The 24145-nt window shown below is 48.5% G+C and overlaps 1 protein-coding gene and 2 pseudogenes across 1 annotated transcript; all 3 read left to right on the top strand.

The window, feature by feature from the left end:
- The first annotated feature begins 4230 nt into the window (after nt 1-4230).
- Nucleotides 4231-10199, top strand: LOC149353660 (tubulin alpha-1C chain-like). Its single transcript, XM_089582701.1, has 4 exons — nt 4231-4380; nt 7185-7709; nt 8136-8398; nt 9579-10199. Exons 1-4 carry the CDS (start codon nt 4378-4380, stop codon nt 10135-10137), a joined length of 1350 nt encoding a protein of 449 aa, XP_089438827.1. The 5' UTR covers nt 4231-4377; the 3' UTR covers nt 10138-10199.
- Nucleotides 10200-15282: 5083 nt separating this feature from the next.
- On the top strand, nt 15283-16197 carry LOC149353659 (cullin-3 pseudogene; annotated as a pseudogene).
- Nucleotides 16198-16209: 12 nt separating this feature from the next.
- Nucleotides 16210-17514, top strand: LOC149353658 (cullin-3 pseudogene; annotated as a pseudogene).
- The last annotated feature ends 6631 nt before the right edge of the window (nt 17515-24145 follow it).

The raw sequence follows: 24145 nt of genomic DNA, 5'->3' as shown, positions 1-24145 counted from the left end.
TCCTTACATGCTTTCGCAGAAACAAATACCATTACGTATCGTCATTAGAAAGCTTGGTATTTTTCTCATAAAAGTAATCGATATGTCGTTAGTACGAAAAACATTGATAGGCTGATATTTTGCCTGTCATCCTTGGTATTTTATGTGGGAATAACTGATATTTTTCAATCAAAAAAGAACCCATTTCGAGACAAATGACATTTCGTTCCTGAGCGCGCGTGAGTACCCACCTTTCTCAGCCGCGTTTCCTTGGATTCGAAATGAAAGGACATCCATGTGCTGACATTTCCGTGTGCGGCTACAAACCCAAGGCGGACGATGTTAACCCGGGGTGATTTGCCGTTACACTGCCTCATCACAACAAATGTTGGTTTTGTATGTATTGTGATTAGGTGCGTCCAACTCCCCCCCGATGTTTTTGAGCCCGAGCGCAAAGAGAGGCGTGTCCGGCACCTAAAATAATTAACAGCCATGTCTGAGGGTGTTTCAAGACTCCTCCACGTGGTTAACGAGCTCTCTATTTCTCGTTTACAGGCGAATACAAGATTTCTATACTGTGTTTCTTATCCCGATGGGCAATATCCCCGAGGAAGATCTTGCGATATTTGTGGGTTTTTATAACGTGAAAGTTCACAGTGAACAAATTCGCTTTGGGACGTTAAACTCTACAAAACCAGACAGACAGCAGTTGAAACTTCTGCAATATTAGAAGAAAACTAATTGCCGCTTGAAACAAAGGCAAAGTATTCATCTCAACACAATGTCACAGGTGAAACTGTCTCGGCATAATGTTCTTGTAATCTCCGCTTTCACATGGAAATTAGGTTCCTTCGAGAGCAACACGGTCTGTTTATTCTAGTTGTTTATACGTGCAAGCAAGCATCGAAACAACGATACTAGCAAACCCGGTGAAGGCTCGTAGCACGTGCGACTTTTAAGTTGATGCCGAGCGTATCACTTCAGTGGTATCACTTCCGTTCTTGCTCTCCCTGGACGCGCACGTGACTTGCCTCTAAAATGCCTGTCACTAGGTGCACTTTCGTATGCGAAAAAAAAAGACCCCCCCCCCCCGAACCTCGTCAGGAGCTTTAGAAAAAAGCAAAACGACTATCACATTCAGGAACACAGCTCTCCAGTTCATTCTGGCGCCGCAGTCCTGGGGTTTTTTGTTTCTTCTATGTCCTTGATCCCTTGTGCACCGCCTTCCGAATACGTTACTATGAAACAACTATCCGATACCTGAGCAATACTTGAGATTATTCTGTTTCGTGTGAAAGCTGGTTCACAAAGAGTACGCTCGGTGTTTGTGTCAACGTCTCTCCTTGTTTTCTGACCTTTTCGTCTTGTCTGCTTTCAAACTCATTGTTTACAAGAGCTTTGACCCTAGTGTGCAGATAATTTCTCGCATATTCAGAAAATGTGCGGTTCAGCATCAGGTGGAGGGTGATGTGCATGGCTGATCTGTTCTTCCTGGACTACCTTGAAACGGCAGTTGTCTTGAGAGACATAGAAATGTCGGAGTGAGCCCTTGTGCTTTCGCGAAAGCATGTAAGGGCGTCAATGTGCTGATGTACGATACACTCAAAATCGCAGCGTTGTTTCGACATATTCGTCCGTGTTGTAATGCCGTGGTATAAGGACAAGACAGCAGACCTTTCGCGCGAATTCTTACTGCGGCGCTGAGTGCCACGATCCAGTGAACCGTGTAACGCATGAGGCAGTCTTCTCGTCGAGGCTAAGAGAAAATATTTGAAGGGTTTATTAGTCCAGCGTGCTTGAGGTATGTTTAATTCGTTGATGAATTCAAAGAAGTGCCAGGAAACAACCAGAAACAAACAAAAAAAGCGAGACCAGTCTATCTGCTTTCGTTAGGATTTGCTAAAGTCAAGAAAACAGTGCAAAAAAAAAACTCCTAAACGCGACCTAAGCGTCATGTTAATCGCTTTAAATGTTTTGAAAACGCGTGGTACGAGCGAACTCATTGACGCTAATAGTGACGCACAGGATATTAGAATCTTATGTAAGGATAATCACTAAAGTTTCGTTAGAGATTTTGAATTCATTGGGAAGGCTGACCAAGCGTGAGTTTTTTCTGCCCTTTAATCTTTGTTTCCACCTAAATGCGGCAAAGGAAGTATCGAAGCAACCAGCGTCTTCAAGTTAATCAGAAGCGGTTCGCGAGCCTCGAAAAAGTGTTTTTTCCCAGCACTTGTGTGCAGGCTTACGACCCTGCTTCAAGTGACCCTGAATGGGTCATTGCTATTGCTGCCGTCATCGTATTGCAATAGTTGCTACCCTTTCCATCTGAATTATTCACGGACAATATTCGCAGTGTGTGCAATGCATCAAATGTTTGATTCCATTTTTTTTTCTTTTAGGCGAGTCCTATCAGCAGTAAATTGCGACCAGACGCTATACTAACCTAAATACGGCGATAAAAATCAGTTGCTCATCCTATCAGTGGAGGTCAAGTGGATTCGTCACCTAGATTACACTGAACGGGTTGCAGAGTGTTCACTTCGCGGCATATCGTTCCCCTCGGTACCGCAATATCGAACCTTTCGTCTAGATTATGACTGGGGTACAATAAAGGCTAGAGCTATATACCGTAACGAATGTGCAATGCAGACACTCGAGTATAATTTCCGCTCTTATTTATGCACGTGCCAAAGTTAGACACAGGTGAAGTGGAGGGAATGGAGTGCTGCGTATATTGAAAGCTAGTAGAAGGTGCTGCAGATGGTGAGGTGTAGTATATCGCGAGAGTGCAGTCAAATTTCGCGAAATGAGATGAAATGGTGCCATAAATTCGGTGGTATGGAGGGAAATATAGATAGAGCGGTATATAAATATAAAAATGAGCGGTCGCCACGTCACCCCTGAAAATGCCGCTCAAGCGCTAGCGTTTCGCTCGCAATGAAGTGATATGGGCCTCCACTGAACGGTGCCTAGCGGCATAGCCGAAGCATCTGGTGCAGGGAAGGATTTTGTGGGCTACTCTTGGAGGGTGAAGCTGGGAGTGCAAAACGAGCTACACTCTGTGGTGGTGGTGCTCCGTGTGTCCGATGAAATTACATCCTCAGCGCTGTACAGTCAACTTGGAATGCAGCACTTTGTAAATGGCCTTACGATATTCTTCCCCCCAAAAATAGGACTGGGCACCCAGGTAGCGCATTATGCTGGTCCATCAACTAGCCCGACATCAAATTATACAGCTGCATCTAGTTGAATACCCCCCCCCCCCCCCCCACACACACACACACACACCTTTGTTCATCCAAATAAAGCAGTCACGAAAACATATTCGTACCATGCGGAAGCAACCCTTTCTCCAAGTGATTTTTAATGGATGCCCGAAGTCGAAGCTGATATCACAACGGAGATACGCAAAAAGAGAAAGACGATAGACAAATGTAGATGCTGGTATAATCATTGCTACCTTGTGTTCGGCTTCATAAGTTTTGTGATTCGCCGCGAGGCTATAGTGTTTACATTTGCTACGATGGTGCCTGCTCTTGGGTACATATCCTTTTTTTTTATTTGGGGGAGGGGGGGGGGGGACATTTTGTAGATTCGAAGAAAACGGCGCTGCTTAAAATCGGCAAAAGACAGTATAGAGTTGATAAACCAATGCTATTAATCCGCATCGCACCTCATAGGGCTTCCGCTCACTTTGTGGCCCAAGCAATTCCACCCCACTCCTTTCATTGAAGCCTCTCTTGAGAGAACGCGTGCATTACGCCAGCTAAAAATGCCCGCGACATTATTCTACATGCCTTGTCTTCGAAGGCAACGGACGTCGAAGATTCATCATTGCGCAGTCTTCAAACGAACAAAAACTGCTTAGCTAAGCCGACCACGGATTCATCCGGTGGAGCGTGGCACAGATATCAGGAAATCCGCGCTGCGCAGCTCGATTCCGTAACTGAATCGAACGACACCCCTTTCAGTCTGGCTTTTAACGATTTCTGCCAGCATGAAAAAACAAAAAAGCAAGCGCCGAAGAAGACTCCTCAAGGTTCCTTTAATTCATTTCCCTACAGTTGACAGGGATATATTTATGGTACGCTATTTTTCGTGCCGTCTGAGGCAAAAGCTATTTCTCGCTCGGCTGCGCGCGCTCCGGCCCGCGGCGGGGACGCCGGCGTCCGCTCATTGACGCGGGCTAGGGTACGCGCAGGCTGGCGCCGCGCGGCGTTATCGCTCCTTCTTGGGCAAAAGGGAGCCGGTTTGTGCCGCCCGCTCCACGTGACGCGGCGCGCCGGCGCGTCTATAAAGGGCGCGTCGGCGGGGCCGGCGCACCACACTTACGTCCGCTACGAGCGCGTTACAGTTCGGTGCGGAGAGTAAGGAGAACCGTTCCTTCCTACAGCAGTCATGGTGAGTGCTCTTCTCCGGCACCGGGTGGCGGCGCTGGGCCTCGGGCGCGGTACTCCTGGACTGCCGTTATTGCTGTTAAAGGAAATACTTGTGAATTTTTCCATTCACCCCTTCGTTTTCTTCTAATTTAGCCTGCCATTTCAATCCGGCGTTGGCTTTGCTTGCATCACCTGTCTATTTACTCAGCGAATTTTCATCCAATCATTTTTGTAACGCGCTCGTAGCCTCTCGTTGTGTCATCCCGATGCGAGAAGCTACACAGTGCCGTCCTAGTCTGCACACATTTAACATTCCGGTTCAATCGCGCGAGATTTGTCTTGTTGCCTGCCGAGGGTGTGGCGGTGGTGGCCTGGTTTAGGCAATGGATTGGAAATACAGAGGCATCCTAGAAGAGAGCGAGCAGCGGGGCTTCAGGGGTGTTAACACGGGAGCGGTTCCCCGTATCGTTATTGCTGGGCGCGGCTATCCGTTGCAGAAAGCGCGAGCCTCAAATAGGCTGCAGAGCAGCCTATTCCGGGTGTGCGTCTTTTCGTGCTTTTTGTTACCAGCAGGCAGCTGCATCTTTCGTTCTCTGCACGCCATGTGTGTCGGGCGAATGCCGCTGCGTTCGCTGGCAGTCTGCTTCCATATTTGGGGCTGCTATCGAGGGGCCTTGGCCGGTATCTTTTCGACCCTCGGAACGCGTCAGCGCTTTATGCAAGATAAGCCGCCCACGCTGCATGCATGTGGGCGCGCATTGTTCACGACCGGCCGGCTGTTTCCACGTCAGTGCTCGAACCCTTCCGTTGTCGCAAAAGCCATAGCGGATGGCAGCCGAGCTGGAACGCTTGAGAATTGGCATGCAGCCACTCCTTTCATTGTTTCTAGCGGCGAAGTAGTATAGGCGGACATGCAGCATTAAGAAGGAAGCTGACTTTTTTTTTATTTCTTGAAACGGAGCACGTTCCGCACAATGCTTGTTACTTTTTTTTTGTTGTTGTTACCACAGGTGCAGATATCAGTAGCAATAACGACATTGTCCACCTTTGCTAGCAGTCAAGAGCAAGATTGGGATTAAGATTATGCAATATTTAAAGAGCTTTTTCAGGTTAAAGAAGAAAAAATCCTGTAGGACTGCAATGTGAACGGTGGTTGACGTCTGAAATCATATGCGAGCAGATCTTAACTATTACAGTTTCTATAATTACGTTTAGATTCCTCGTTCTAATTGAGAATCTGTAGCAGTGTGTGCCATTAAACTTCCGAAACCTTGAAAACTACGATTCTCGTTCGCGCTGGGGCGCCAACTCTCCTAGCTCTCGGGGAAACTCTGACTCTCACGAAACGGAAGCTATGCGGCTGGGGAGTGCATAAACCGATAACGCCATGTGATAGTGGGCGTGACAGGGCGCGCTGTTTGGCTCATGTGTTTGTTTTACGCGTCGTTAGAGCCAGAACTGCTAACGCCGCACCACGAATGACATCAGTTTTGAACGCCTAAACAGCGGAAAACGATCGAGTCTGGCTACGGATTCTCTATTACGATAAAGTGCCGAAATGTAACATGTTCAACAGCAGATGTGTCAACGACCTCGCTAATTAATCCGTTTTCTCGTTGTCCTGAAGGGGTTACTGCGTTACACATTACACTCCCAAAGAAACTTTTTTTTTTAACTTCAGGAAGCCCGTGTTTAGTTTCTACTTGGAGTCTTCGCCGAAAACAGCCGGTATATTTCTCACCCCCGCCCCCACCCCGGTTCACTGGAACAGCGGTTATGTAATCTGGTTCCGTTGCGGAGTTTTTTTTCTACGTAACAAAAGTAAAGCTCGACCTAAGTAAGCTCCGCTTCACGTGAAAAATCGGCAGATTGACCAACACTGCACAGGTGCTTTGCAAGCGGCAGCTTTCTCCAGGCGGCATCCTCTATTCTCCTTTTATGGCGCGCGTCTCTACCGGACGTCCCAAGGCCGCCCACTGCCACCCGCAGCGGAACGGCTCATTCAAATGCCTGCTCGTCCGGCCGAGAATGAGCACGCACCAGCGTCTACAACTTCCTCCTCCTCACTCTTTGCGTAGGCCCATTGCTTTTACTCCGCACGTTTTTATGCAAATCTTTGCCTTCACCGTCGAAGAAACCGCCGTGATGCGCTGTTCGCGGCTTTTTTTTTTTTTGTCCTCTGCCTATATCAACCCTCGCAGCCAGCAGTCGTGACGCGCGTAGGACGGACTCTAACTCAAGCCAGACGCAGTGTCTCGCCGTGCCGCTTCCACGTGCCGTTACGCCATTTGTGATCACGACTTCGTTACGTTTTTTTTTTTCTTGCACAACTAGGAAGCTCTGCGAGTAACTGCAAGAGGTCATTGATCCACTCCAAAACGAAAAACTCTGGGTTCCGCCGAATTAAATCGATAGTCACGCTCTGTTTTCTCATATCGGCGAGTACATTCATCCATTTGTTTATTATTAGATGAAGAGCGCTTCCTAGAGCGTCATCGAGGATGCGATGACCAACCCCTGAGTACGCTGCCCGCTAAGGCAAAGGAACGTCTCGAAAACTTTCACCCGCTGCAGCAGGCACTCTATTCAGAGGTGCCGGCACGCTTTTTTGCTGTGTGACATAACTCGCCTTATAGGCTTCCAACATTTCTCATTTCTTTTCGCTTTCACCCAGTGTAGGGTAGCCAGCTGACCTCTCTTGTTGGCTTTGCTGCCTTTCCGTTCCATGTTGGCTTGTCCAGTGATCTCGAACATGGAAGTCCAAGGGAAATTTGTCGTTCTACGTAGCACACTGATTTACCTCCCTGTCTTCTCCTTTCTTCGCAGAGGGAGTGCATCAGCGTCCACATCGGCCAGGCCGGCGTCCAAATCGGCAACGCTTGCTGGGAGCTCTACTGCCTGGAGCATGGCATCCAGCAGGACGGCCAAATGCCCAGCGACAAGGTCTCCGGAGGCATCGACGACTCTTTCAACACGTTCTTCGCCGAGACCGGCGCTGGTCGCCATGTCCCGCGTGCCGTGTTCGTCGACCTCGAGCCGACCGTGGTTGACGAGGTCCGTTCTGGCGCCTACCGCCAGCTGTACCACCCCGAGCAGCTCATCTCCGGCAAGGAGGACGCGGCCAACAACTACGCTCGTGGCCACTACACCATCGGCAAGGAGATTGTCGACTTGGTGCTGGACCGCATCCGAAAGCTGGCCGACCAGTGCACGGGCCTGCAGGGCTTCCTTGTCTTCCACAGCTTTGGCGGCGGCACTGGCTCTGGGTTCACCTCGCTCCTCATGGAGCGCCTCTCGGTTGACTATGGAAAGAAGTCCAAGCTCGAGTTCTCCATCTACCCGGCACCGCAGGTATGCGTTTATGCGCATTTGTCATCTTAAAACACGCAGCTTGCGGCCGTACCACAGGTACTGCTAGAGCTCGACATGTTCATAGTACCACGTGCACAAGGTGCATAAAGTTCCCAGGCCATAGGATCTGCTTTCGAGCTTTGTAAACAGGCATTTACGCTCCGAGAGCCGTACTCTCCAGAGCGCAACTTTATCCAGGCGAGTATGTGACTTACGAGCTGCCACAGTAGGATGTCGTTGGAATACTCAGAATAAGCTTGTAGAAGTTCACAGGCAAAGGGAGATTTCCATATGTTCTATAGCACTGCTTAGTGCATTTTAAGCTGTCGCTATACACATAGGTACAGACCGCATACCTTAAGCAGGATCATTGCCGCTACCTGAATCGATTTCTTTGGCTACAACATTTTTTCCATCCACGAACAGGTCTCCACTGCTGTTGTTGAGCCATACAACTCCATCCTGACCACGCACACGACCCTGGAACACTCCGACTGCGCTTTCATGGTTGACAACGAAGCCATTTACGACATCTGCCGCCGTAACCTGGATATTGACCGGCCCACGTACACCAACCTCAACCGCCTGATCAGCCAAATCGTCTCTTCCATCACCGCTTCGCTCCGCTTCGATGGCGCACTCAACGTAGACCTCACTGAGTTCCAGACCAACTTGGTGCCTTATCCCAGGTTTGTGTTTCTCTGCTCTAAATTCAATCAGACGCATCTGTTGTGTGGTGACATGCTTTCACATTTCATTTGCTCCCGCGATTTTCAGAGCATATAGAAGCATGCATTTGCTAGCCTTTGTTACTTCAACTTTCTTTGAGGTATTGTAGCTTTTAATATTTCGAGAGGTCTTCAGGGCCTTTATCAATCTAATATTTTACATATCCCTTTTTCATTTCCGCAAGCTTCGTTCTACGCGTAGCTGCAATTCTTTCAAAGTTCAGGTTTCGTGTCCTTACCCGACCTTCTGGCGCACCATTCTGTCGGCAGAGGCACGAATACTGCCGGTTCAGATCGGCGCTTTGTATCTTTCGTAGCTTCTGTAGTGCTGCCCGGCTGAGTCTTACTGCGCTTTACCTAGCAAGCATTTTTACGTCTTAAATGTGTCTGACTGCTTAAGTGTGCTTGCTTTCAGGCGCACGAAAGCTTGTCTTCAAAAGAAACGAAAAAACATTCGTTCGGCAGTTACCGCCTGTTTCTGTTCGGTGTTCTTTCTTACCGTCCCTGCAGCTGTTTCCTGAATATTTTACATGAACCAACAGAGGGCTTAGTAGGCTGATTCTTCATAAAAGGGTGTAGTCGAGGCAGAAGATAGTTTTCTTCTTATTCTTGCGCACTCAAAATGTGCAGGTTTCATATATTTCGTACATAACCGTAGCGCAGTTCTCGCAGAAGCAAGCACTGCATAAAGCACAGAACTAGTACTTCGCCTGGGAGACTGGCATTTTCTAACATGCTCGAACTGTACTGGGCTCAAGAACCATTCTTCAAACCTGCTTTTGTCAATTAAGCTAATGCATCCCACTGTGTCGTGCTTTTATCCTGAATCCGACACTGTTTGTCGTTTCACCGCGACTGTTCTGGAGATGACACCTCTACTGCATGCTTCATAGATGCATGCAGAGATGCATACCAGTTTCATAACCGTCCGGGACAATTCCACCAGCTGCTCTGCCTTTCATACGCCGGTGTGCTTGTACTTTTAATGTCTTCTGGACTATTCTGTCGCATTCTAGGCGCGATGCAAGCGGCATAGGTTTGATTTTCCGTTCCTTGCATTCAGCACTAGTCACCGCTTCATCCCAACCGCCTTTGTACCGACTTTTTCAATGAAAATATTACGGCTCCACCTTGATTGCAGGATCCACTTCCCGCTGGTGACTTACGCCCCCGTCATTTCTGCCGAGAAGGCCTACCACGAGCAAATCACCGTCGCCGAGATCACCAACGCTTGCTTCGAACCGGCCAACCAGATGGTCAAGTGCGATCCACGCCATGGAAAGTACATGGCCTGCTGCATGCTGTACCGTGGTGACGTGGTGCCAAAGGACGTCAACGCTGCCATCGCTGCCATTAAAACCAAGCGCACCATCCAGTTCGTAGACTGGTGTCCGACAGGCTTCAAGGTGGGCATCAACTACCAGCCGCCAACCGTGGTTCCCGGTGGAGACCTGGCTAAAGTTCCGCGAGCCGTCTGCATGCTCTCCAACACGACGGCTATTGCCGAAGCTTGGGCGCGGCTGGACCACAAGTTCGACCTCATGTACGCCAAGCGTGCCTTCGTTCACTGGTACGTGGGCGAGGGCATGGAGGAAGGAGAATTCTCCGAAGCCCGTGAGGACATGGCCGCCCTCGAAAAAGACTACGAAGAGGTCGGCATGGACTCCAACGAGGGTGCCGATGAGAGCGAGGAGTACTAGGCCTTGACCCATGCTCTCACGACTTCCAGTCGGAAGGATTAAAATTAAAAGCCTGAAACTGATTCAAGTGGTCGTGATCTATACCTGTAACTATTGGCACCTTTCAAAGTGCTGCGAAGAGTTTGTTTTTTTTTCTATATGTACCCCGCCGCAAGACCCCAGACGAGTTTCCTCTGAAGCATTAATCAGCAGTTGGGTTGTGACCGCTGCGAGACAAACACCTCTTCCAATGACCTGCAATTAAACCTGTTTCACTCCAGCTGTAGGCACACTATTCGGGCACGTTTCTAAATATGACCTGTTTTCTTTTTCTTGGTATCCACTCCTACACTCTAACAGACCACAAATAATCGGTTTTAGGCGACACGTATCCGGGCCATACCCATACCCTCGTTTTATTTTGCACGCCCACACGCACACAGATACAGAGACACAGACAAAAATCGGAACTCGCGCTTGGTGTCTGGTCCACTCCGCTTGCCTTTTCTTTCCATCGCTCGCTGCATTGTCCTTCGCCTTCTGTCACATTTTTTTTTTTTTAAACCTTTGAGCTTCAGCACTCTCGAGTATGATTATAGAAAGTTTACTGGATGCGAGTGTGCAAAGAAAAAAATTATTTCGACACAGTCACGCTAGCCAGTCGTCTGAAATGTCTGAAGGTGTGTGGGAACGGGCATGCTCCGCCAGCTGGTAATATTACCTGGCGGCTGGGTAGCGGGGTAGCGCAACACCGATAATGCGCATCCTGTAAACTCTTAACATCTATACGGCATAAAACTTGGAGAAACATCTTTCCAGACAGGCATTACGTTGCTTGAGCGAAATAATTGGCATTGGTTTAGCTCTGGTTAAACCTGGAGGATTGCGAAAGCAACGAGGAGGGAGAGATAGAGACAGGCGATGGAGAGCGCGCGGCAGCGGCGGCGGCCCCGGCACGCCAGCTATGCGCCGCTACTGCGCATGCGCAACTGTACATCGCGGCGGCGTGATAGCTCTGTTTCCGACGTTCTCGTCGCGCGCAAGCGCGGCGGTAGTGGTCGGACACGTCACCATAGAGTAACATAAAAGTAAAGAGCGGACACTCGGGCCCTTTCGCGGCCGAGTTCGGCGCTTCCCCGTTTCCGCCAGATGGCACTGAACGCGCAAATAAAAAAGAAGAAAAAGAGTATGGTCTTGGCTTCCTTCTGCGGAGTGACTGATGCGCTCATTGTCACCCTGACAGAATGCACGTAGTAGGTTCGCTGCCGCTTTCCAAGCACACGCGATGCGTGGCATAACGCCTTTGCGGCTTGTGGGTGACGTGTTCGCCGCGGCGTCCAGGCAAGCGATCAAAGCTAAACGCTTTTGACGAGCGTTGCGCGTCGAAACCTGGATAATCGTTGCGTGCTCCGTAATCGTCACGCTGGTGGCCGGCTGCTCAGCTGGGCAATGTGACACCGCCTCCTCCGCGAGAGCGGAGAACGCACAAGACGCAATGAAAGTAGAGCCTCCAAGATTCCTGTTGAGCCTATCATCTCTGAGGCCAGTGCGTTTCCCCGGGTCCGCTAGGTGCGCTGTGCACAAAAGTCGGCCGCTGGGGCCTACGGGAGTGTCCGCTCTTTACTTCTATATTACTCTATGACGTCACGTTGGCGACGCTGCGCCGGGCTGAAATTCTCCCCCCTATGCTCCAGCCGCGTCGGCGCGAGACAGCGCTGAGCGACAAGCTGCGGGCATGCGCAGAAATCTATTCGTCCGGCCTGCTGTTTCCGAGTGGCGGCTACGCGCTCCGTAGACGGCGCTCGGGGTGCATTCTAGGTTCGCGGTTTCGACGCACCCGGGGCAGAATAGGCACATGTTCCATTTCGACGCCAGCACAGTCAGAGAGCGCCGAAGCCGCTGAAGACGTCGGTGGTCAAGCGGCGTTGGACTATAGAGGGTCTCGCTTTGGCCAACGTGACTTGGAAGTGCTGCGCGCGCGCGCGCGTTACGTCGGAGTATCACAGAGCTCTGAGCCACCCGCGCAGCGACGGCGGCGGCGCGTCAGCTGTTCGCCGTCCTCGCGCATGCGCAGTATGCCCTTTCCTCGGCTCCGCGAAATGGCTCTGCGACTCGCGTATTGTTGCTTTCGCTACAATATTAGAGAGTTTTAGAATTGGGGGCCCAAGCGGCTTGGGACCCCAAGAGAATTGCCGGTCGCAAGTGCGCATGCGCAGAACCCAAGCCAGTCTTGGGCTCTTGCGTTCGCGTAAACCCAAGACTCAAAAATCGAAAACTAGCGTGGGTCCCCAAGCCGTCTTGGATCACCTTTGCGAGTGACGAGAAATTGCGAAATCACCGTACAGCAGATGATCGCAGAGCAATCTTGCTGTCCTTCGACTGATTTTTTGCCATTTTACACAGGTGAACTCACAGTTTTAAAGTAAATCGCCAAAAAAAAAACACAATTTAAGAGCACTTAGCTGCGATTAGCTTTGCTTGACTTAAAATCGTTTACTTAATTCGTTGTACTAACAGAGCGATTACGTTTATGAGATTTTATTGCTCGCTCTTCTTGCTCAAAAATACATTCTTTTCACTTGCAATAAAAGCTTTTTTTTTGTTGCTTTCAAGCACCTTTTTATTTTCCCCACTGTGGCGTAACCAGCGCTCGACCCAAGGCTGTCTGCGTTTGACCCAATTCTCAAACTCAGCTGCTCCTCTAAACTCAAGAGCAACAACGCAACGCGGCTTGGGGGCCCAGAGTCTTGGGTCCCCAATTCTAAAACTCCCTAATTATCTTTCTATTGCTGCCCCAAGTCCTCTGCATGCTTTTTTTTTTTGGACGAAATGCGCGTTGAATATATGCTCTGGACGAGTAACCTGACAAAACTTACCGCTTGGTGGGACACCTGGCAAATGCCAATCAACTTTCAAAACAACCGTCTTTATGAGGATAACACGCAAAAAAAAAAATCGGTCATATTCCATTATTTTTCCTCCAATAACATTCTTTCCGAGGTTGAACACTCTTGGCTAGACCAGGCACATTAATCAGGTTTCAAGGAGTGCAAACCATAGGCTTTTCTTTCTGAGGCGTGTACTGAAGTTCTCCACCCCCGAAGTTCGGCTTCTAGCCTACAAATCAATTGTCCTCCCGATACTTAATTATGCGGTCGTAATTTGGAATCCGTTCACCAAAACAAATATTGATGAAGTTTAAAAATTACAAAAAAGAGCAGTCCGTTTTGTTTACAATAGTTATGGACGTACTACATCAGTGACTAACCTGTTGCAGAAGGCTGGCTTGACACCATTAACCGAAAGAAATCGCGTCTGTCGTCACAAAAAGTTTTGTACCAACTTGTATATAGTCATTTCAAGATTCACCTTTGCGAAATAATATCTTTTTCTCCGGGTTACAGCACTAGGCAGCGACACAATCTGACAATTACCCCTTTTAGCCCTCGTAACAATTGCGTCAAATATTCTTTTTTCCCAAGAACAGTAACGGACTGGAATCGGCTTACCAACTACGAAATTTTACAGCAATTTGCGGCATCATTTACTAGAAGTCTAAGTTTTCCCTAATTTCTGCTTTGTTGTTGCATTTCGTTGTGCTTACTCATCATGTTTAAATATTTTTGTTACTGACTGGTTGTAATAGTTGCACTACGTATTATTTTCTTTTTATGGCCGATGAGCAGTTGTTCAATAATGTGACTTTTATCTCTGAACGTTTTGCCGGAGATTTTGACACTTGTACTTATAATTTTCCTTGTTTTGCATTCATATCCCACCCTGCTAAAATGCCTTGTGGCATGGCAGTATTCATAAATTAGTAAAAAAATAAATAAATAAATAAAAGAAAAAGCCGCAGAAACAGTCATAAGTGCATACAAGCACGAAAGCATTCCGTAACTCGTCAGTGCCGGCGCCGAATGGCTGCCTCCTCGTTCACATCGGCGCACGTAACGCTAGCTTCCAATCCTGCATAAAGCTTTGTGACCGCTAAAAAGGTGCTCATGGACACTAACTTTAGGTCTGAAAAAACAAAAAGAAACCTCCAAAATTACACCATGGAGTGAAAATGTGAGAGGTCAAGCTTGCGAAAAGCAATCGTAAGCTGTACTCTTGCACATCCAGACACCGCGCCATTCAGTGAATATTAGTGTGCCTAAAGGGTTCCGCAAAGGTTTCTATAATTGGCTGTTCCCTACGCAATTACCATCACAAACTAGCGAGAAAGTCTGACCGTAGCCGTTTTTCTGTTCTTTGCTTGTTTTCTGATAACCGTACTGTCGCTTAGTTTTCTCTGCTGTAAGGTGTATTGTGCAAATTTATCTCTTCGACAGGTGACATGGCCGCAAAATCATCACGAGCTTTCGCTGTAATCCGGACGTTCAGAGCCTAGCAAAACCGCCCCCTGCGAGTATGTGATCGTCTCTTGCTCTTGTTATTGTCCTCAAGAAGATAATGGCACAATGCTGTTGTTGCCCTCATCACAATGGCACATAGCCACAAGGGGGATGATGATGATGATGATGTCCTCGGGCTGAATGGCACATACCCACGGCGGGGGATTGGCCAGGGTGCATCCTAGTGCGAACGCTCCTCATCGCCGTCTTCAACGGCGCACTGCCTGGCGTGAGCGATCCGTCCCGCGGCGCTGCCCTCTCATCGTCGTCTTCTATGCAGCACTAATCCGAACAAAATCGTCTTTCAAGTGTCCGCTAAAAAAAGGACAGAAAATTGAATCAGTCATCATGTGTGTGCCTTAGCTTAGTCGATCATGCATGAAAAATCAGTAAAACCGGCAGGAAAAAAAAAAAATCCCGCACTTTCGCTTTGAATCTAATATTGTAAACATACTCTGTCATTTTTTCACCAATAAACCAAAGTCGTCCCACAGCTACGAGATCTCGACTAAATATGCAATGTTAATTGAAATTGTATGGCAGTAATGAAGCTGATTTTAATAAGCTTACACTACTGGAAAAAATATGTTCTTCATAACTACGTCCGCATTGGAAGAGTACCTCCACTTCGTTGTGCACGTGCACGCGCATGCCGAACAGTCATACCGGAAGAGAAAGAAGTACCGATGGCTCGAGCAGCCCAGTAAGGCGGCGGACGCCATAACCTCTGTGCCCGAGAAAAAAAAAATCCAATGCGGTGGGGGTCCCGATGTTTCGCCAACCAGCTGAACAGGACCTCCCCGAGGACGTCAGGCGGCCTCTGAAGAATGCGACACGGGACATCCAGGTGAACGGCTACAACGGTCGGCGATTCGACGAGCTGTACCGCAGAGCCTACGCCATGGTGATCAACGAATACGGGTCGCTGCTCTACGGTGGCCTGCGCGAAGTGGTGACCGCGCAGCTTGCGAACAACGTACGGCCGAGCATCGTAGCCTGCGCTGAGGACACCTTCCTGGAAACACTGAATCGTGCTTGGGACGAGCATCAGGCAAAGATGAGAGCTATCGGGGAGATTGCTCTCTCCTTGGATCGTATGTACTACGTGCCGCTGAACGAAGAGTATAAAGTGTACACCTTGGGGATGGTCATTTTCCGTGACGAAGTAGCGTGCCACGGCGACATACGGGAGAAGCTGCGTGACGCGCTGCTTGGTGTGATAAACCGCGAGCGCATGGGCGAGGAGGTCGACAGGGCTCTAATCAAGGACACTTGTGAGATGCTGGAAAAGTTGGGCGTTGATTATTCAGTCTACGAGCGAGACTTTGAGAGGCCGTTTCTGGAGGAGACAGCGAAATTCTACGCCCAGGAAAGTGAGAAGCACATTGCCGAAATGACCGCGGTCGCCTACATCGACATGGCGGAGAAGCGCATCAACCAAGAGCTTGATCTGGCAAAGGACTGCTTGAGCGCTGTCACCCAACGCCTCATCATTCAGGTGGTCTACCAGGAGCTGGTGGCAAACCATGTCAAGGAAATCGTGGACATGGGACGAACGGGCGTTGTCCACATGCTGGAAAACAAACAGATGGAGGACCTAGCACGCATGTTTCGGCTGCTCAGTCACACTGAGAAAGGCCTGGAAGCATTTGTAAACTGTGCAAGCAAGTACGTGCGTGAGTAGGGCAGGTCAATTATGACGGAGAACGGCGACGAGGGAGACTCCCTGTGTATGGTGAAGAAACTGCTGGATCTTAAGGACCAGTTTGACTATCTAGTGCACAGCTCTTTCAAGGGCGAGCGTCTGGTGAGACAGATGATCGATGCAAACTTCGAGAACATCCTCAGCCTCAACCGTAAGTCACCCCAACATCTGGCCTCGTTTATAGATCACATACTGAGCAAAGGGACAGAAGTAATGACTCCGCACGAGACAGAGCAGCAGCTGGAAAAAACGGTGGCGATCTTCCGGCACCTGCAGGAGAAGGACCTTTTCGAGAGCTACTACAGGGAGCACCTGTGCAAGCGGCTGCTACTCAGGGAATGCGTTTCAGAGGATGCCGAGAAAAGCATGATCTCCAAACTCAAGGCTCAGTGCGGCGGCATGTTCACGTCAAAACTCGAGGCCATGCTCAACGACGTGTTTATCTCCAATACCATGACAGAACAGTTTAAGACCATCGTGGCTTCATGCGACATCGACTTGCATGGATTAGACCTGAACGTACGCGTGCTGACCACGGGCTCGTGGCCTGTCCCTGCGGTGACGCAGCAAACCAACATTCCTGCTGCTCCCCGCGGTGCTTTTGAGACATTCAGGCTCTTCTACATGGCAAAGCACAGCGGCCGGAAGTTAACTCTACAGCCGCAGTTAGGCTCGGCGGAACTGAGTGTGTTCTACGGGTACGACGAGCCTTCCATGTATCCTGCGTCCCCCCATCTTTCCAGTGACCCACAGACGTGCACCATCCTGGTGTCGACGTACCAAATGTGCGTTCTGATGCTCTACAACGACTGTGAGAGGATCCCTTACGAGGATATTGCCTGCAAGACTGGCATTCCCAAAGAGGACTTGGTGCACGCGCTGCTGTCGTTGTCAGCAGGCAAATCCACCGAGCGGGTACTCATCCAGGAACACGGGGCAAATGACATCAGACCAGGCAGTGTCTTTGCCGTGAATCGCTCTTTCGCACCTGAATTTCGCCAGGTGAAGATTGGGTTGCACGCCGCCCAGAAGAAGAACGAGGCGAAGATGAACGAGGTGGTGACAGGAAACGTGTACGAAGAACGAAGGTTTCAAGTGGATTCGGCCATTGTGCGAGTGATGAAGAAACACCAAAAGCTCTCTTACAACGAGCTTGTCGCTGAGCTTATCCGCTTGCTGAGCGTAAGGTTCATCCCTAGCCCCCAGGACATCAAAGAAAGGATCGAGGCCCTGGAGAAACTAGAGTACTTAAAGAGGGCTCCCGATGAAGAGGAAGTGTACACCTACGTGCCATGAAAGGGCGGGCTGCGCTCGCAGTACGGGCTGGTCTCCGTCTTCAAGCAAAATCTTCAAGAAATAAATTCCACAGGCTTCCGCCGCAGCCTTTTATATTTCCTTGCAGCCGCTGGCTGAAGCAGCAAATGGGCTTATATATCAAAACATTTCGATTAGGGCACGTCGTGGTTTTGATGCTCGACACGCATGCATGCCGCACTTAGCGCATTCTATTCGAATGCGAATGCTTTGCACTTATTCCGTTTATGAACGAGGAAAAATGGCAGAATACAGGAGCGGTTCCCAGCGTTACTGCATGCATGTGCGTACGGGTGGCTCCAGCATGAAAGAGAACACGAATATTTGCGTTCAATGAATTCTTATTTCATGAGGATTCGTCGAAAGCAAGCTTTTTCTTTTTTTTTGTGTATTTTTTTTCGGGACGGATAATACCGAAGAGACATTTTCCACTTCAGTGTAGAAAGAAACATTGAAACGAATTTTCTTTGTCAGTGATTTGCAGGAAAGTAAAAACAGAGCGCACAAACGTTAAATTTTTTTCTTGTTTGCAAAGACCACGTTATAGCACCTTATGTGAAACAAAGACGTAAACCAGAAGTTAGGAAAGAGGAGTTGATTCTACAAGAAATAGAGAGGGAAAGCGAAGAAAAAGAGAAAAAAAAAGTTTTATTCGTTGTTGTCTAGCATGCTTGGGAGTGCTATTTCTTTATTGAGTAATTAGTAGCAGCAAATAAATTACGTTCTTATTCTTTTCAGACCCGTGAACAGTTGCAGTTGTAGGCCATCACGGAAACACTAACCGCGACATTTTTGCCGATCTTTCTTAACTGCAATCAGTGCAAGAATAATGAGATTCTTTCACATCCGTTTTTATGCGAACCACGGATGCCTGTTAGTCAGTTAAACAAAAATGAAGTGATTCCGCGCAGGAGACGGCCAAAACAATCAATTTCCTAAAGTCAGCTCTTGCGCACTGTCTATGACATTCAAAGCTGCACTTTTAGTGAAACTGACTTCCAAAACTTGATTGCCTCTTGATTAGTTCTAATCCCACTGCTTCGAAGGCACAGCAAGGTAGACATACTATGACAGTGTAGTTTGCTTGGAAGCCCATTCGTTCAAAACATGGCGGCTTGTGGTGTGGAGCCATCGCCGCCGTCGAAGTTAGGGGGCAACTAAAGAAAGTCGTCGTAATTAAAAAAAAAACAATGATATTATACCGTACGCGTTGTTTTGGCGGGAAAAGTAAATACTCGAACTTCTCGACGTTTAGCGCGACGCACGAGACAATGACGAAGGAAGAAGACACGAGTGCCGACTACCGGCACAATTTTGAGATAATCAGCGCTCGTTGTGTCTTATTCTTTCCTCCTCGCCTCCTGCGTCCTGCTCAATTTCAAGGTGTTATGGTACCACGATGAACCACATTACATACTTTAAAGCAACTTACGGAACTTTCTAGCATGTTCAGGAAACCTGAGCATTGGCCGATCTCCTGAGACGTCGGATATTTACATAATTTGTCCAGCGGCGCAGACCACTGTGTATTATTCCAAATTTGCAGCATTTTGAGAAACGAAAATGTAGATGAAGCGTCCCGATGACTTCTTCAGTATTGAAATTACACGAAAATTTCGTTGAAAAAATATGAATGTTGACAATGACAGAGATGTAGGCTTATGAACAAACGGATCGGCTCTAGATCTTACCGTTCCACAATTTTGAAATCTTACATTCCGCAGACCTGCTTCTGAAATTTGGTCTTCCGTTTGGATTCATCGCTATCTGAAATATCTCTCCCCTATCGACTCCGTTTGAATGCCACTTTCAAGATCGGTATCGCCTCAGACAAACCAATTGACAGCCCGCACTCAGGAAATGGAGACTCAGCTCAAAGTGTGCGACGCAATTTTTTAATACGCCCGGCTTATACTCATAGAGTGGACATAATGCTAGTTCAAAATAGGGACCTTTACACAACGCCCCTCCGCGGTGGCTCATTGGTTACGGCGCTCGGCTGCTGACCCGAAAGACGCGGGTTTGATCCCGGCCGCGGCGGCTGAATTTCAACGAAGGCGAAATTCTAGAGGCCCGTGTACTGTGCGATGTCAGTGTACGCTAAAGAACCCCAGGTGGTCGAAATTTCCGGAGCCCTTCACTACGGCGTCCCTTATAGCCTGAGTTGCTTTAGGACGTTAAACCCCAATAAACCAAACCTTTACACAAATAATGTGGATGATGAGTTTCAATGGCGCAAGGGCAGCTTTGTGTGAACCGCGCCATGAACACAAGATGTCTTTTTATTTACTCAAGGTGGAGGCATTCACCATTTTTCCAAGCAATTTACCCCAGAGGAGCCGAGCACCAGTCCAGGGGAAAGCTTGTACCCGTCGCATCACCGATGGGTACCCGGCGGCACTGGGGATCGAACCCCGCACCTCCCGCATACGAGGCTGATGCTCAAACCATTAGGCTACCGCTGCGGTTCTTGCAAAAATGTCACTGGCAATGAAATTGGCTTTAGGTCCTTCGTCCTTTCCTTCGCAGCAGCACCGTGCTTCGAACTTAAACTTTTGTCGGCCTACCTGCATGAGTTAACACTAGTGCAGAAAATTTAAAACTTTTTGTAGACCCCTTGAAATGTCTTCATCTCTGTTCTATGTCCTCATTTTCTTTACAATCCTTTTTCAAACTATTTTCTCAGCAATTCTGATAACGCCTTTTTCTGTGGTTTAACTACTGCTGATCTTGGTTAGAGAGCGAAAGCTATGGCGTATCGGGCGTCTGTAACGTTGAGTGCGTTCCGGACACTATATAGGCAGCGCGCCCACTCTGCCGCCCTGGAATGATTGATCGCGAGAGTTTGCTCACCCAATGAACACTGCGGCCTATCGCTGCAGTGCCGCGTGTCTGCCACAACGTTGTCAACGCTAACGCATGCAGCCCACATCTCTCTCTCCGCACCCCACGCATCTCAAAGCGCGATTCAGGTGTCCACTAACCCAGGGAGCCAGTTATGCGCACTTCCTTTCCTTAAAATCATCGGAGTCTAAAATGTTGTGAACGCCAACGCGAATGAACGCAATGAACGTCCACCCTATGGCTTCAGTGTCGTGTTTCTGCCACAACGTTGTCAATGCCAACGTATGCAGCGCACATCTGTCACTACCGCCACGTAGCTTAAAGCACGGTTGAGGTGTCCACTGTTCAAGGGGACCAGTTATGCGCCCTTCCTTTGCTTTCGAAGCTCCCGCTCTTCATCGCTTTCGTAGCTTAACGCTCGAATAAGGTGTCCACTGTCCCAAGGGCTAGTTATGTGCCTTTTCTTTGCACTCGAAGCTGCTGCAGTCTTCATCGGTTTCGTAGCTGAAAGAGCGGCTAAGGTGTCCACTGTCCCAGGGGGCCAGTTATGCACCTTTCCATTCCTTTGCTTTATCCGAAGGTCAAATTAAGATGAAATCCGCAAGCACGGTGACCTTGGCTTTACCGAGCGTAGTGAAGCTTTCGCTTCGAAAATTCGCCAGACACACATCAGACTGCTTACGTATTGCAGTGCATAAGCATTACTGTCCTTGGGTGCATTGACACACACACACACACACACACACACACACACACACACACACACACACACACACACACACACACACACACACACACACACACACACACACACACACACACACTCACACACACACACACACACACACACACACACACACACACACACACACGCACGCACGCACGCACGCACGCACGCACGCACACACACAGAGAACACACACACACATACGCGCACACGCACACACACACACGCACACACACGCACACGCACACACACACACGCACACACACGTGTAGCTTCGGGCACGACTACCTTGGTGATTATAATCACTTCTTGGGCGTACCAACATAAGCGTTCCGGGTTGGTCAAAAGTTTCCAGGCCACAGTGTCTGCTCTCCAGTGGCATATCCTGCCACCTATGATAGCAATGAAGCTATCCAGGTTCTGAAATTAGAGAATGATGTTTCTCGTATCCTGTATAAAGGTTTTGGGCATCTGGGGTGTCGTAACCCTCCGGCAATAGCGCTCGAAAGCAAATCCTGTGGCCTGGAAACCTTTGACCGAGCCTATACATGTTTGCGAAACCCTGCACAACTAAAATTGACTATAAAAACGATGCAGGGCGCACAGTTCCATAAAACATACCAAACCAAATTATATATCATTTCCTAATGCCCCAGTAGTAATCGTCTTCTTCCTGGCTTTAGAGAAGAACAATGCTTTTCGTCGACAGAATAAAAAGAAATTCTCGTCATGTCATGCGCTAAACCGTTGTAAGGGTATTTAATCTCGTTTCATAGGTGTGTTTGAACACAAGGCAGTATAAGAAGTTGCTCACCGTGAAAATGACGCATAGTCCCAGTCCACATCTGTCTCCAGCACGTTCGTTGAAATCACAGCCTCGTCGCCTTGTGGAGCGTTTAAATGGTCGTGGGTTGTCTGCTTGTGCGCGTGTGTGTTGGTTCTTTATGCACGGTAGACTGCCTTTTGGCAAACGCAGTTTTTATTGGACTGAATGCGATGACGGAGGCATAGATGCACATTTACACAGGTGTTGCACAGAGGCGCGCACGTTTAACTCCTGTTAGAAGACAGCTGGCACGTGACAACTGCATAAGGTGCGGTGTGGACAAGAAGCTTCCGAGTTTCTGCCTGAAAAAGACTTCGATGTCTGGCAGCAATGTTGTTCGGCGCACGTGAAGTCACGGTGCTAGTATTCCTTACATCGTCTGATAGGTCACTGAGTCCAGGAAGCTCTGTCTGGACACAAGAGGATTGATTGATTGTAAAACATTTTATTCGCCGGGAAGAGCTTGGCAAGAGGTCGCGTTAAGAAAAGAGGAAATATCACAACTACGCTGCCTTGTTGTTGGCGCCGTTCAGGGAACCTAACTACAACGGTACGCCAGCGCCATCCTTTGACCGAGTCCTGCGGCGCGTCGCGGATGCAGTTCACCAGCGCACCGATTGAGGGCGGCACTATGCATGAGAAACAGAATGGGCGCCCAGTTTGACTACTAGTTTGACCACGGCCGTGGTTTGACAAAGCCCATCTTCGTCATCCGTTCTAGCCGTCCATAGTGAGCTCCACTGACCCTTCAGCTTATGGCGAGCCTTTTCGCGGTGATTATTTTTAGTGCCTCCATATTAGGTTGTGCAGTGCGGCTGAGACCAGCTGCCACTTCCGCGTCGGAAGCTGACTTCGTGCCCTTACTCCTCTCCTTACCTCTCTCCATCGCCGAAGGCAACGTTAACGGTCCTAGCACTGTTTTTCTTTCTTTTGTGAACTCTTTGAAAAAGCTAGCAGTTCATGCTCACCAATATCGCCATATATTTAGACCTTTAGCGCCAAAATAACGGAACAATGGAGTGAAGAAATAACTTGCGTACTATGCTAGCTAATGCACCAAAATTGAAAAACTCGGTATAAACCCCTTAGCGTAGCTGCAAAAAGGTACAATTTCGCGTATTCGCGGCAGCCTAGAACCCAACTAGTCTGCTTTCTCACTTTCTCAAGTTCTTACTTTTGTCATAAGGGCTCGCGCTGCAGTCTTGTACTTCGGGACATCTGCTGCATTACGTTTTTCAATTCAATTTTTGTATTGCATATGTTTTTATGAATAAATGAAATGAAATAGAGCGAGTTCTGAGTACCAGCTAGGAGGGCTGTATTGTTGACGGAAGCAGCGCAAAGTGTAGTTGTTTTGGCTAAGACAGACGTGGGCATTGCATTTGAACTGACAGGAGTCCTCTCTTTCTGGTGCCACGTTGCAATGGAAATTATGCCATTCGGGGCAGTTTGTTCTCGTCTACTTCACTCCTCCTTTTCCACTATACTAGGGAATAAACACATGACAACGCTGTTTGTGTCACTGTTTTCGGCCTAATGACTGTGGCTGTCACTGTTTGTATTAGGCGACTGAGCTCTCTCTATACAGTAGGATACAATTGAAAAAAAAAACAGCAGCTGCTAACAATGGGCCACGGTCCGCCGCGCCCTGTATTCCGCTGAGCAGTCACAAAAGGCAACAAAATAAGCTTTTTTATATTTGACTGTATCGAGCAAGACAGAGGCAATAAATTTCTTAAACTATAATTTCGTCTCGTGAGTCTGCTTTTTGTCACTGATGAATTCTGGCCATCGGTCACGAATGTGGGAGAACTTTAGTTGTATCTGACTATAGAGCACACGTGTATTCCAGGTATTGTCACTCTGGAAGTGATTAGTTTTGTTTTAGTATTAACTTTAGCTAGCTTTGTGAGTCTGCTTTCTGGCGAAACAGCTGTCATCAGCCAGGTGAACCAGTGACAGCTTGTAGTTTTCGAAATGTTTTTCAGTCCAGAAATTTCACAGTAATCTCTAAGACGTGGTCTAAGGGGCCTAAACGTTTGCAGTCGCGAATTCACACGAAATAAAAAGATGGTTTATGGTTTGGTTTATGGGGTTTAATGTCCCAAAGCGACTAAGGCTATGAGAGACGCCGTAGTGGAGGGCTCCGGAAATTTCGACCACCTGGGGTTCTTTAACGTGCACTGACATCGCACAGTACACGGGCCTCTAGAATT

This window comes from Amblyomma mixtum, chromosome 3, assembly GCF_055824585.1.
Source record: "Amblyomma mixtum isolate Tamu chromosome 3, ASM5582458v1, whole genome shotgun sequence".
Lineage (NCBI taxonomy): Eukaryota > Metazoa > Arthropoda > Arachnida > Ixodida > Ixodidae > Amblyomma > Amblyomma mixtum.
The sequence above is the reverse complement of the archived record's forward strand: the minus strand, read 5'-3'. Positions and strand labels throughout refer to the sequence as shown.